This window comes from Mesoplodon densirostris, chromosome X, assembly GCF_025265405.1.
Source record: "Mesoplodon densirostris isolate mMesDen1 chromosome X, mMesDen1 primary haplotype, whole genome shotgun sequence".
Taxonomy (NCBI): domain Eukaryota; kingdom Metazoa; phylum Chordata; class Mammalia; order Artiodactyla; family Ziphiidae; genus Mesoplodon; species Mesoplodon densirostris.
Genome location: NC_082681.1, coordinates 78,707,262 through 78,723,134, shown reverse-complemented (window position 1 = coordinate 78,723,134; position 15,873 = coordinate 78,707,262). Strand labels below are relative to the sequence as shown.

At 39.4% G+C, this 15,873-nt stretch overlaps 1 protein-coding gene across 1 annotated transcript in view; it reads right to left on the bottom strand.

Annotated features, from left to right (window-relative positions):
* The window catches only part of TEX11 (testis expressed 11), a 378,612-nt gene that overhangs the window by 343,039 nt on the left and 19,700 nt on the right, over window positions 1-15,873 (bottom strand). Inside the window, exon 3 of the mRNA XM_060086496.1 lies at window positions 2,607-2,728. Coding sequence (XP_059942479.1) covers window positions 2,607-2,728 — 122 coding nt within the window. The remainder of the gene's footprint in view (window positions 1-2,606; window positions 2,729-15,873) is intronic.

The window sequence follows — 15,873 nt, the reverse complement described above, 5'->3', positions numbered from 1 at the left end:
ACATACTACACCATGGATAAATCTGAGGACATTATACTGAGTGAAATATGCCAGTCACAAAGCGATAAATACTGTACGATTCCACTTATATGAAGTACCAAGAGTAGTCAAACTTATAGAGATAGAAAGTAGAATGGTGGTTGCCAGGGTCTGCGAGAAAGGGAGAATGGGGAGTTGTTGTTTAATAGGTATAGAATTTCAGTTTTGCAAGATGAAAAGAGTTCTGGAGATTGGTTGCACAATGATGTGAATGTACTCAATACTACTGAATTTTACATTTAAAAATAGTTAAGATGGTAAATTTTACATTATGTATACTTTACCACAATTAAAAATAAAACAAACTCAATGAGATACTACTTCACACTCACTAGGATGGCTATAATCAAAAAGCTAATAATAAGTATTGGTGATGATGTGGAAAAATTGGGTCAATTTTTGACCCAATTTGATATGCTGCTGGTGGGAATGCAAAATGGTATACAGTCACTTTGGAAAACAATCTGGCAGTTCCTCAAAAGTTAAACAGAGTTACCATATGACCAGCAATGTCACTCCTAGGTATATACCTAAGATAAATAAAAACATAAAAACCTGTACATGAATGTTCATAGCAGCATTATTCATAGTAGCCAAAAGGTGTAAACAACCCAAACGTTCATCAACAGATGAATGGATATACAAAACATGATATATCCAAAGAATGGAATATTATCAGCCATAAAAGGTAACGAAGTACATGGGACTTCCCTGGTGGCGCAGTGTTTAAGAATCTGCCTGCCAATGCAGGGGACACGGGTTCGAGCCCTGGTCTGGGAAGATCCCACATGCCGCAGAGCAACGAATCCCATGCACCACAACTACTGAGCCTGTGCTCTAGAGCCCACGAGCCACAACTACTGAGCCCACGTGCCACAACTACTGAAGCCCACGTGCCTAGAACCCGTGCTTTACAACTAGAGAAGCCACCGCAATGAGAAGCCTTCACATCGCAACAAAGAGTAGCCCCTGCTCGCCACAACTAGAGAAAGCCCACGTGCATCAATGAAGACCCAACGCAGCCAATCAATCAATAAATAAAACTCAAGCTTTCACATGGAAATTAGAATTAAAAATAAAAGTAATGAAGTACAGATACATGCTACAACATGGAAGAACCTTGAAAACATTATGCTAAGTGACAGCAGTCCCAAAAGACCACATATTGTATGATTCCATTTATATAACATGTCCAGGATAGGCAAATCCACAGAGATGGGAAAGTAGATTAGAGGTCGCCTAGATATGGAGGAGAGAGGAGGAAATGGAGAGTGTCTGTGAATGGGTGCGACGTTTCTTTCGGAGGTGATGAAAATGTTCTAAAGTTAACTGTGGTGATGGGTGCACAACTCTGTGAAATACTAAAAATCATTGAATTGTACACTTGAAATGGGTAAATTATATGGCATATGAATTATATATAAAGTTATATAAATGAAGTTATATATAAGACATATTTACAACAAACTTTATTCTCACCTGTGTGAATCAAGTTTCAGTTTATTCTCACATGTGTGCAATCACCAAAATGGAAGGAACTGCCCAAGGTAAACATTCCCAAAAGTATTTCAGAACCTCAAGGCAATTTCAAAATTAAGTGACAGGGCTTCCCTGGTGGCGCAGTGGTTGAGAGTCCGCCTGCCGATGCAGGGGACACGGGTTCGTGCCCCGGTCCAGGAAGATCCCACATGCCGCAGAGCGGCTGGGCCCGTGAGCCATGGCCACTGAGCCTGCGCGTCTGGAGCCTGTGCTCCGCAACGGGAGAGGCCACAACAGTGAGAGGCCCGCGTACGGCAAAAAAAAATAAAAAAATAAAAAAATAATTAAAAAAACTTACGTGACAGACCTCCAATTAAACACTAGGAAAAAAAAAAAACCCGAAAAAGCATCACTGAAGGCTTATATTCAACTGAGTTCCCCACTACCAGGTACCACGCAGTTTCTTACTTTGTTGGAAGGAAAAGAGAACTATTATTATTTTTATTTATTTATTTTATTGGCTGTGTTGGGTCTTCATTGCTGTGCGCAGGCTTTCTCTAGTTGCAGAGAGCAGGGGCTACTTTTCATTGCGGTGTGCAGGCTTCTCATCATAGTGGCTTCTCTTATTGTGGCACACGGGCTTAGTTTCTCCGTGGCATGTGGGATCTTCCAGGACCAGGGCTCGAACCCATGTCCCCTGCGTTGGCAGGCAGATTCTTAACCACTGCGCCACCAGAGAAGCCCGAGAACTCTTATTAATGACTAACTGCTATGCACCCAGGACCTTAAATATGTTATTTTGTTCACTATTCACAACAACACTGGGAGGTGGGTTTTATTATGGTCCTTTTCACAGATGAGAAAACTGAAGCCTAGACAGATTAAACAGTACATATAAATTTGAGACATATTTTTCCATTGGTTTCTAAAACACTATTTTCCCCAAATGTGCCATTAGGCTTGATTTCCATGTATTTAGATTTCATGTTAATCATGAAGTCTATATTTTTTACTTATACATTAATTAAAACAGTGAATCGTCAAAACTTATAAACAAAATCATCAAAAGTTATAAACAAAATACCAACCTGAGAGTCGTCTATTTCAGCCATAGACTCCCTGTTGATATTTGCTATGTCCACGAAGAGTCTGTCAATTGTCTCAGGTATCTGAGGTGAACTGTCATTTATAACCAGGTTTTCAACAATTTCTGAAATAACAATAAATGATAAAAGTGCTGTGAACTATCACCATTGGCTGAAAGTAGCAAATCATTCTGAAATCTGTTCCTAGACTTTTGTCAAATGAATACAGCATGGAGAAACTTCAATACTCCTTAGAGTAAAACCAAACTGGAGATAAAGTTTATTCTAGCTAAAGGCAAAGTATAATTTTCAAATAAAATTTGTATTTCCTGGGAGTCACTTGTTTATAACTTAATCATCATTACTCGTTCTCAAAGTAAAATGCACTGACTTCACAAATAGTCATGTTATTACAGGTCATCTTAAAACTACAGAAGAGAAATTAACAATGTCTTCAAAATTACAAAATGTAGAAATTCTGAAGGGAGACTTAGATACATGCCCTGTAAAACTAAAATACTTATTAATACTTTAAAGCATTCGACAGACATATGCTGAAGTCTTGACCTTACTTTGTGAGAAAAAAATGACATGCTCAATTAGCAACAACATTAGCCAGTTCTTGAATCTGTACAAATGATGTCACCATTTTCTAAACAGTCTTGAGCTCCAGACCCAATATAACTGAATCTTATTAGGCCACAGAATTCCTTAAAACCCAAACATGATGTAGAACCATAATTGATGCCTTTCATACGATCAAAATTGAGGTTTTTCCAAACTCGTGTAACAGAGGTCTCCATAACCTACATGTCTCTAATTTCTTGCAACATTTCTGAGCATTAACTAGCAAGAATGTTGTTAATATTCATAACAATACCATAAGAGCACCTTCTGGAAGATTTTTAATCTGCTACAATAAACAGGTTTTTAACCTGCTACAACGAACAATAAATCCGCTAAATGAAAAATTTTCAGGACTTGCCTGGTGGCACAGTAGTTAAGAATACACCTAACAATGCAGGGGGTACGGGTTCGAGCCCTGGTCCAGGAAGATCAAACATTCTACGGAAGCAAATAAGCCCATGCGCCTCAACTACTGAGCCTGCACTCCGGAGCCCGTAAGCCACAACTAATGAGCCCACATGCCTAGAGCCCATCCTCTGCAACAAGAGAAGCCACCACAATGAGAAACCCGCACACCACAACAAAAAGTAGCCCCCACTCGCAGCAACTAGGGAAAGCCCGCGAGCAGCAACAAAGACCCAACGCAGCCAAAAATAAATAAATAAAATTTTTTTAAAGAAAACTTTTCAGTTAAATATCAGAAAATAGATTCACATAGAGACTCCACAAAGAAACTTACTTTCAAATACACTGAAACATTTTTTAAAGTTCATAGACTTTAGTACCCACTGCATGATCAGAGATATTAGGGAAAATATACCATACATATTTCATATGCCTCAAGTAATGATACATATGAAAAGAAAAACCTCTAGGTTCCTTACTCCCATAAATTAGTTAATAGAAGGACTAATATTAAATACCTTGATTCATCTAAGATTAAGTAAGCATTAAGCTGAGAAGTATATATATTATAGCCCTTGCTCAAAATATTGATAACAGAACTAGGAAAGTTTAGAATGGGAGAAAATATTTGCAAATCATATATCTGATAAGGGCTTAATATCCAAAATATATAAAGAAATCATACAACTTAATAGCAAAAGAAAATCCAATTTAAAAATGCCTGAATAGGGCTTCCCTGGTGGCGCAGTGGTTGAGAGTCCGTCTGCCGATGCAGGGGACATGGGTTCGTGCCCCGGTCCCGGAAGATCCCACATGCCGCGGAGCGGCTGGGTCCGTGAGCCACGGCTGCTGAGCCTGCGCGTCCAGAGCCTGTGCTCCGCAACGGAAGAGGCCACAGCAGTGAGAGGCCCGCGTACCAGAAAAAAAAAAAAAAGCCTGAATAGACACTTTTCCAAGGAAAACACAGTGAAGGCCAACAGGTACATGAAAAAAAAAAAGGTGTTCAACATCATTAATCATCAAGGAAATGCAAATCAAAACCATAATGAGATATCACCTCACACCTGTTAGAATGGCCATCATAAAAAAACAAGCAGGGCTTCCCTGGTGGCGCAGTGGTTGAGAGTCTGCCTGCCGATGCAGGGGACACGGGTTCATGCCCCGGTCTGGGAGGATCCCACATGCCGCAGAGCGGCTAGGCCCGTGAGCCATGGACACTGAGCCTGAGCGTCCAGAGCCTGTGCTCCGCAATGGGAGAGGCCACAACAGTGAGAGGCCCACGTACCGCAAAAAAAAAAAAAAAAAAAGACAAGCAATAACAAGTGTTGGCAGGGATGTGGAGAAAAGGGAACCCTCAACACCGTTCGTGGCAATGTAAATTGGTGCAGCCACTATGGAAAACAGTAGGGAGGTTCCTCAAAAAATTAAAAATAGGACTACCATATGATCCAGCAATTCCACTTCTGGGTATTTATCTGAAGAAAATGAAAACACTAACTTGAAAAGACCTGTGCAACCCCATGTTCATTGCAGCATTATTTACAACAGCCAAGATGTGGAAAGAACCTAAGTCTCCATTGATGAATGGATTTTTAAAATGTGCTAAATATATACAATAAAATGTTATTCAGCCATAAAAAAGAATGAAATCTTGCCATCTGCAACAGGTATGGACCTTAAAGGCGTTATACTAAGTGAAATAAGTCACACAGAGAAAGACAAATACCATATGATCTCACTTACATGTGGAATCATTTTTTTAAAAAGGCTCATAAATACAGGAAACAGACTGGGGGTTACCAGAAGCAGGAAGTGGAGGGGGGGCCAAATGGGTAAAGGAAGTCAAAAGGTACAAACTTCCAGTTATAAAATAATTAGGGCATAGGGATGTAATATACAGCATGGCAACTATAGTTATTACTATACTGTATATTTTTAAATTGTTAAGAGTAAATCTTGGGAGGAGCTTCAAGATGGCGGAGGAGTAAGACGTGGAGATCACATTCCTCCTCACAAATACATCAGAAATACATCTACATGTGGAACAATTCCTACAGAACACCTACTGAACGCTGGCAGAAGACCTCAGACTTCTCAAAAGGCAAGAAACTCCCCACATACCTGGGTATGGCAAAAAAAAAAAAAAGAAAAAAGAGAGACGAAAGAATAGGAATGGGACCTGGACCTCTGGGAGGGAGGTGTGAAGGAGGAAAGGTTTCCACACACTAGGAAGCCCTTTCGCGGGCGGAGACTGCCAGTGGCGGAGGGGGGAAGCTTCAGAGCCACGGAGGAGAGCACAGCCACAGGGGTGCGGAGGGCAAAGCGGAGAGATTCCCGCACAGAGGATCGGTGCCAACCAGCACTCACCAGCCCGAGAGGCTTGTCTGCTCACCCGCTGGAGCGGGTGGGGTCTGCGAGCTGAGGGTTAGGCTTCCAAGGTCGGATCCCAGGGAGAGGACTGGGGTTGCCTGCGTGAACACAGCCTGAAGGGGGGTAGTATGCCACAGGTAGCCAGGAGGGAGTCCAGGAAAGGGTCTGGAGCTGCCAAAGAGGCAAAAGACTTTTTCTTGCCTCTTTGTTTCCTGGTGCGCAAGGAGAGGGGATTCAGAGCGCACATAAATGAGCTCCAGACACGGGCATGAGCCGCGGCTATCAGCGCAGACCCCAGAGACGGGCATGAGACGCGAAGGCTGCTGTTCCAGCCACCAAGAAGCCTGTGTGCAAGCACAGGTCACTATCCACACCGCCCCTCCCGAGAGCCTGTGCACCCCGCCACTGCCAAGGCCTCGAGATCCAGGGACAACTTCCCCAGGGAGAACACATGGCATGCCTCAGGCTGGTGCAACATCACGCTGGGCTCTGCCGCCGCAGGCTCGCCCCGAACTCCATACCCCTCACTCCCCCAGGCCTGAGTGATCCAGAGCACCCGAATCGGCTGTTCCTTTAACCCCATCCTGTCTGAGTGAGGAACAGATGCCCTCAGGCAACCTGCACACAGAGGCGGGTCCAACTCCAAAGCTGAAGCCCAGGAGCTGTGCGAACAAAGAAGAGAAAGGGAAATTTCTCCCAGCAGCCTCAGGAGCAGCGGATTAAATCTCCACAACAAACTTGATGTACCCTGCATCTGTGAAATACCTAAATAGACAACGAATCATCCTAAATTGATGAGGTGGACTTTGGGAGCAATGATATATATTTTTCCCCCTTCTTCTCTTTTTGAGAGTGTGTATGTGTGTGCTTCTGTGTGTGCTTTTCTCTGTATAGCTTTGCCTTTGCCATTTGTCCTAGTGTTCTGTCTGTCCATTTTTTGTTGTTGTTCTTGTTTTTTTAATATAGTTTTTATCACTTTTTATCATTGATGGATTTGTTTTTTTGGTTTCCTTTGGTTGCTCTCTGCTTTCTTTCCTCCATCTTTTTTATTACTTAAAAAAAGTTTTAAAAACTATTATTTATTTCTTATTTTAACAACTTTATTTTATCTTCCCCTTTTTTTCTTTCTTTTTATTCTCCCTTTTATTCTGAGCCATGTGGATGACAGGCTCTTGGTGCTGCAGCCAGGCATCAGGGCTGTGCCTCTGAGGTGGGAGAGCCAAGTTCAGGACACTGGTCCACAAGAGACCTCCCAGCTCCACGTAATATCAAATGGCGAAAATCTCCCAGAGACCTCCATCTCATCGCCAAGACCCAGCTCCACTCAACGACCAGCAAGCTACAGTGCTGGACACCCTATGCCACACAACTAGAAAGACAGGAACACAACCCCACCCATTAGAAGAGAGGCTGCCTAAAATCATAATAAGGCCACAGACAGCACAAAACACACCAGCAGACGCAGACCTGCCCACCAGAAAGAAAATATCCAGCCTCATTCACCAGAACATGGGCACTAGTCCCCTCCACCAGGAAGCCTACACAACCCATGGAACCAAGCTTAGCCACTGGGGGCAGATAGCAAAAACAATGGGAACTACGAACCTGCAGCCTGCAAAAAGGAGAACCCAAATACGGTAAGTTAAGCAAAATGAGAAGACAGAGAAACACACAGCAGATGAAGGAGCAAGGCAAAAACCCATGAGACCTAACAAATGAAGAGGAAATAGGCAGTCTACCTGAAACAGAATTCAGAATAATGATCGTAAAGATGATCCAAAATCTTGGAAACAGAATGGAGAAAATATAAGAAACGTTTAACAAGGACCTAGAAGAACTAAAGAGCAAACAAACAATTATGAACAATGCAATAAATGAAATTAAAAATTCTCTAGAAGGGATCAATAGCAGAATAACTGAGTTAGAGGAACAGAGAAGTGGCCTGGGAGATAAAATGGTGGAAATAACTACTGCAGAGCAGAATAAAGAAAAAAGAATGAAAAGAATTGAGGACAGTCTCAGAGACCTCTGGGACAATATTAAACGCACCAACATTTGAATTATAGGGGTCCCAGAAGAAGACAAAAAGAAAGGGACTGAGAAAATATTTCAAGGGATTATAGTTGAAAACTGCCCTAATATGGGAAAGGAAATAGTTAATCAAGTCCAGGAAGCAAAGAATACAGGATAAATCCAAGGAGAAACACGCCAAGACACATATTAATCAAACTATCAAAAATTAAATACAAAGAAAACTATTAAAAGCAGCAAGGGAAAAACAACAAATAACATACAAGGGAATCCCCATAAGTCTGACAGATGATCTTTCAGCAGAAACTCTGCAATCCAGAAGGGAGGGGCAAGAAATATTTAAAGTGATGAAGGAGAAAAACCTACAACGAAGATTACTCTACCCAGCAAGGATCTCATTCTGATTTGATGGAGAAACTAAAAACTTTACAGACAAGCAAAAGCTGAGAGAATTCAGCACCACCAAACCAGCTTTACAACAAATGCTAAAGGAACTTCTCTAGGCAGGAAACACAAGAGAAGGAAAAGACCTACAAGAACAAACCCAAAACAATTAAGAAAATGGTAATAGAAACATACGTATCGATAATTACCTTAAATGTAAATGGACTAAATGATCCAACCAAAACACGTAGACTGGCTGAATGGATACAAAAACAACACCCGTATATATGCTGTCTACAAGAGACCCACTTCAGACCTAGGGACACATACAGACTGAAAGTGAGGGGATAGAAAAAGATATTCCATGCAAAGGGAAATCAAAAGAAAGCTGGAGTAGCAATTCTCATATCAGACAAAATAGACTTTAAAACAAAGACTATTACAAGAGACAAAGAAGGACACTATGTAATGACCAAGGGATCAATCCAAGAAGAAGATATAACAATTGTAAATATTTATGCACCCAACATAGGAGCACCTCAATATATAAGGCAAATACTAACAGCTATAAAAGGAGAAATCGACAGTAACACCAGCATAGTAGGGGACTTTAACACCCCACTTTCACCAATGCACAGATCATCCAAAATGAAAATAAATAAGGAAACACAAGCTTTAAATGATACATTCAACAAGATCGACTTAATTGATATTTATAGGACATTCCACACAAAAACAACAGAATACACATTCTTCTCAAGTGCTCATGGAACACTCTCCAGGACACATCATATCTTGGGTAACAAATCAAGCCTTGGTAAATTTAAGAAAATTGAAATCATATCAAATATCTTTTCCCACCACAACGCTACGAGACTAGATATCCATTACAGGAAAAAATCTGTAAAAAATACAAACACACGGAGGCTAAACAATACACTACTAAATAACCAAGAGATCACTGAACAAATCAAAGAGGAAATCAAAATTACCTAGAAACAAATGACAATGAAAACACAACAACCCAAAACCTATGGGATGCAGCAAGAGCAGTTCTAAGAGGTAAGTTTATAGCAATACAATCCTACCTTAAGAAATAAGAAACATCTCAAATAAACAACCTAACCTTATACCTAAAGCAATTACAGAAAGAAGAACAAAAAAAAAACCCAAACTTAGCAGAAGGAAAGAAATCATAAAGATCTGATCAGAAATAAATGACAAAGAAATGAAGGAAACGACAGAAGAGATCCATAAAACCAAAAGCTGGTTCTTTGAGAAGATAAACAAAATTGACAAACCATTAGCCAGACTCATCAAGAAAAAAAGGGAGAAGACTCAAATCAATAGAATTAGAAATGAAAAAGGAGAAGTAACAACTGACACTGCAGAAATACAGAGGATCATGAGAGATTACTAGAGGCAACTCTATGCCAATAAAATGAAAAACCTAGAAGAATTGGACAAATTCTTAGAAATGCACAACCTTCCGAGACTGAACCAGGAAGAAATGGAAAATATGACCAGACCAATCACAAGCACTGAAGTTGAAACTGTGATTGAAAATCTTCCAACAAACAAAAGCCCAGGGCCAGATGGCTTCACAGGCGAATTCTATCAAACATTTAGAGAAGAGCTAACACCTATCCTTCTCAAACTCTTCCAAAATATAGCAGAGGGAGGAACATTCCCAAACTCATTCTACGAGGCCACCATTACCCTGATACCAAAACCAGACAAAGATGTCACAAAAAAAAAGAAAACTACCGGCCAATATCACTGAGGAGCATAGATGAAAATATCCTCAACAACATACTAACAAACAGAATTCAACAGCACATTAAAAGGATCATACACCATGATCAAGTGGGGTTTATCCCAGGAATGCAAGGATTCTTCAATATACACAAATCAATCAACGTGAAACACCATATTAACAAATTGAAGGAGAAAACCCATATGATCATCTCAATAGATGCAGAGAAAGCTTTCGACAAAATTCAACACCCATTTATGATAAAAACCCTCCAGAAAGCAGGCATAGAGAGAACTTTCCTCAACATAATAAAGGCCATATATGACAAACTCACAGCCAACATCGTCCTCAGTGGTGAAAACCTGAAACCATTTCCACTAAGACCAGGAACAAGACAAGGCTGCCCACTCTCACCACTATTATTCAACATAGTTTTGGAAGTTTTAGCCACAGCAATCAGAGAAGAAAAAGAAATAAAAGGAATCCAAATCGGAAAAAAAGAAGTAAAGCTCTCACTGTTTGCAGATGACATAATACTATACATAGAGAATCCTAAAGATGCTACCAGAAAACTACTAGAGCTAATCAATGAATTTGGTAAAGTAGCAGGACACAAAATTAATGCACAGAAATCTCTTGCATTCCTATACACTAATGATGAAAAATCTGAAAGTGAAATTAAGAAAACACTCCCATTTACCACTGCAACAAAAAGAGTAAAATATCTAGGAATAAACCTACCTAAGGAGACAAAAGACCTGTATGCAGAACATTATAAGACACTGATGAAAGAAATTAAATATGATACAAATAGATGGAGAGGTATACCATGTTCTTGGATTGGAAGAATCAACACTGTGAAAATGACTGTACTACCCAAAGCAATCTACAGATTCAATGCAATCCCTATCCAACTGCCACTGGCATTTTTCACAGAACTAGAACAAAAAATCTCACAATTCGTATGGAAACACAAAAGACCCTGAATAGCCAAAGCAATCTTGAGAAGGAAAAACAGAGCTGGAAGAATCAAGCTCCCTGACTTCAGACTATAGTACAAAGCTACAGTAATCAAGACAGTATGATACTGGCACAAAAACAGAAATATAGGTCAATGGAAGAGGATACAAAGCCCAGAGATAAACCCAAGCACATATGGTCACCTTATCTTTGATAAAGGAGGCAAGAATATACAATGGAGAAAAGACAGCCTCTTTATTAAGTGGTGCTGGGAAAACTGGACAGCTACACATAAAAGAATGAACTTAGAACAATGCCTAACACCATACACAAAAATAAACTCAAAATAGATTAAAGACCTAAATGTAAGGCCAGACACTATCAAACTCTTAAAGGAAAACATAAGCAGAACACTCTATGACATAAATCACAGCAAGATCCTTTTGGACCCACCTCCTAGAGAAATGGAAATAACAACAAAAATAAACAAATGGGACCTAATGAAACTTAAAAGCTTTTACACAGCAAAGGAAACCATAAACAAGACCAAAAGACAACCCTCAGAATGGGAGAAAGTATTTGCAAATGAAGCAACTGACAAAGGATTAATCTCCAAAATTTACACGTAGCTCATGCAGCTCAATATCAAAAAAACAAACAACCCAATCCAAAAATGGGCAGAAGACCTAAATGGACATTTCTCCAAATAAGATATACAGACTGCCAACAAACACATGAAAGAATGCTCAACATCATTAATCATTAGAGAAATGTGAATCAAAACTACAGTGAGATATCATCTCACACCAGTCAGAATGGCCATCATCAAAAAATCTAGAAACAATAAATGCTGGAGAGGGTGTGGAGAAAAGGGAACCCTCTTGCACTGTTGGTGGGAACGTAAATTGATACAGCCACTGTGGAGAACAGTATGGAGGTTCCTTAAAAAACTAAAAATAGAACTACCATACCACCCAGCAATCCCACTACTGGGCATATACCCTAAGAAAACCATAATTCAAAATGAGTCATGTACCACAATATTCACTGCAGCTCTATTTACAATAGCCAGGACATGGAAGCAACCTAAGTGTCCATCGACAGATGAGTGGATAAAGAAGATGTGGCACATATATACAGTGGAATATTACTCAGCCATAAAAAAATGAAATTGAGTTATTTGTAGTGAGGTGAATGGACCTAGAGTCTGTCATACAGATTGAAGTAAGTCAGAAAGAGAAAAACAAATACCGTATGCTAACACATATATATGGAATCCAAAAAAAAAAAAACAAACAGTCATGAAGAACCTAGGGGCAAGACAGGAATAAAGACACAGACCTACTACAGAATGGACTTGAGGATACCGGAAGGGGGAAGGGTAAGCTGGGACAAAGTGAGAGAGTGGCATGGACATATATACACTACCAAACGTAAAATAGCTAGCTAGTGGGAAGCAGCCCCATAGCACAGGGAGATCAGCTCGTTGCTTTGTGACCACCTAGAGGGGTGGGATAGGGAGGGTGGCCTGGAGGGAGATGCAAGAGGGAAGAGATATGGGGACATATGTATAACTGACTCATTTTGTTATAAAGCAGAAACTAACACACCTTTGTAAAGCAACTATACTCCAATAAAGATGTTTTAAAAAAAGAGTAAATATTAAAAGTTACCAACACAAGAAAAAAATTTTCTAACTATCTATGGTGATGGATGTTAAACTAGACTTATTGTGCTGATCATTTTGTAATACACACGAATATTGAATCATTATTTTGTACACCTGAAACTAATATAATGTTGTATGTCAATTATACCTCAATTTAAAAAAATAATTAGGAAAGTTTTTAAATGATGTTTTTAAATATCCAAATATCTTTTTAAAAACAGATTTCTTGAAATGTTTTTGAAAGGAAAAAACCCAATATAAAATTTTTTATTTGACTTCCTTTTTAAAAAAATCCAACTGTATTTTATTAGAATACCAATTATAACTCCTAGTTACATAGTATATGAGACTGTGAAGGCGTTAATTTTGATTTGTGAGTGTTCTCTTAATATTTTATATAATTCATTCTTTGTCAAAATAATTCTGGTCCTTTCAAAGCATATTTTCAGTGTCATTCAGTTGAGCAACTTGACCAACACCAGCTGAGGCAATGAGAGCACTGCAGTTCTTGAGGATAAAACGCAGTCAGCAAAGCTGAGTAATAGAGATCACATAGCTGAATGGTTGAGAGTTACACTATGAAGGAGAGCCTTGCTTCTGGGAGAAGCTCAGAAAAGAGCTTCTATAAATACAGCCTATTCCTGAGATGTGAAGACAGCACTCTGTATTAAGGTTATATCAGGCAATATTGTACATTTTGAAAAAAATGATTAAATTATCTTCCTGGCTACTGAAATAAACTATGATTTACAACATGACTGCAGTCAATTTAATTTAAATGAGATTCATCCTAGTTAAAACTGGGGAGTCACTCTACTGAGGCAGCCACGTTAATCTGTACCAATTAATTCTGATTAGGTAGAGAGCATTCTAGGTACAGCATAATAGAAAATAAACTTCTTCCCTGTCCTTGAGGAAAGGAGCTTCTGTTACAACATGGAAAAAATCTATCAACAGTCCTGCCAAGTCTCTCCTCCTGACCTCCATCAACTCAACCAGTCATCCGAAAGCCAAAGCAGTTCAAAGACTTGCCAGGGTCAATTCAAGATTTTACTCCAAATCACAATGATTACTTGCAATTTCTTCAGTGAGAAAAGAACCAAAAATGACAATAAAATTAACATTTGCATAGTGCTTTACAGTCTCAAATCTTTTTCACATGCATTCTCATTTAACCATTAATCTACTCTGTAAGGGAGATACTTTTATAAGATGCAGAAACTGAGATATAACAAAGTATAGTGACTTCTCAAAGGGGACAGAAAGAGGAAGTAGCAAAATAGTAGCTGAACTCAGGCTTTCTAATTTGAAATCCTGTCCTTCCACTATACTAGGCCTATTGGAAAAGGCCTGAAAGAACTGACTTGCCAGGACTCTGAGACAACTAAAAAACAGTAGAGAGAAGAAATGAGCCAGCGCCATTCAGAGTGCTACACTATAATTCTGATTGTAAGCTAAGAAACACTATTCCAGCAGAGGCTGCTTTTAATGAGGACAGTCAAAATGTCCAAAACAGTGTCAAAAGGGCATGGCAAAAAAACTCAAGCAAACTCAGAACAAACAGGTTTAGTGACAGACAAAACCACACTGTAAATCATACTTTCTATCTAATGGTCAGAGAGACGATCATTTTTCATATACAATGTTCCAGGAGGACCCAAATGACAAACTGGGTATGGCACAAGAGAATCCAAGCAGCGAATCATAATGCAGAAGTCAGATGAAAGTGCATGAACCATAGTTCCAAGAGAATTATTCACAGCAGTGTATTGTAGTTCTGAGCAGCATCTTGGTCCTGGAGAGCAACTAGGAAAGGGCAGGCTAGCTCCATGAAAATCATGACAGTCAGTAATGATACAGTTCTAAAGCTCAACAGGTGCCTCCAGTATGCCCCTAGCATGTTAAATCTCAAATCTGATGGCCAGTATGACTTCATTCCAAACCAGTCTCTTCCCTACAACATAATACTGTTATTCTTTCTTGCCCTGTACAGAACTGGCTCAGGGACTGAAGCAAACCTAGGCCTGGGCTCATCAGGAGATAAAGCTATGTAAAATTTTGCAGGGCAACTGGCTGGGTGGTGGCGGGAGGTAAAAAGGCAAGAGATGACTATATCATGCTAACCAAAAAAGGAATTTCCAACTTGATTCTGGTGAGGAAAGACATGCAGTCACATCAGGGCACTAAACTTTAGAGACTAAAGGGTAGAATTATACTTACATTGAACAAACCATAGCAGTAGGAGGAATATCTCAAAAGAGCCACAACTCAGTCCTCTCAACCAAATGCACATTGTATAAATGTTGCAATGAATCTGGTATCTTATTTCTTTCACACTCCTATAAAATGCAAGGTCAATAACCAATCTCAATTTGCCAATTCATCCAATCCTACCCTTAAGCATCTGTATATATTTACAAAATATCTGTATATATTACTCTTTTATTCTCATTACATCATCTTACCCACTGTAGCTGAACCCTGCTGCTCTTGACTGAGTCTTCTATTCAGCTAATATGTGCTTTGTTTTAGTTACCATGGTTACCAAAGGCTATTTCTATCTATTTAACAACTTAACTAATTAACTTGTTTACTGAGTTAACAATGCACTAGGCACTGAAGACAGACTTATCCAAGACACCTTCCCAGTAGATTCACATCCAAATCAGACCAAAAACAATACACGGAAAGGTTGGGAATGCAATAAGTAGACTATAACAACACAGTTGGAAGGCTGAAGTGGATTAGCTAAGCTGAGTACATTATAGCAACTCTCACCAAAGAGGTCTTCGAAGGAAGAAAGAAACCTAAGTTGATTCAACTGTCTTTGTGATTTCTTATCTCTATACTATTGTAAACTACACATAATACATATATAAAACTTGCTTGCAAAAGACGTCAAATATTTAATGAAACCAAATGAATGATGGCTAATTTTCCACACAAGATATCTTTAGCCTTTCCATTCCTAACAGAATGCACTAGTTATTTAGAGGATTGCTAATCAAAATGTCATAAACAATTAAGCATCTTATGAACTGCTTTTGACAGGAAAGTTTTATCTGAGC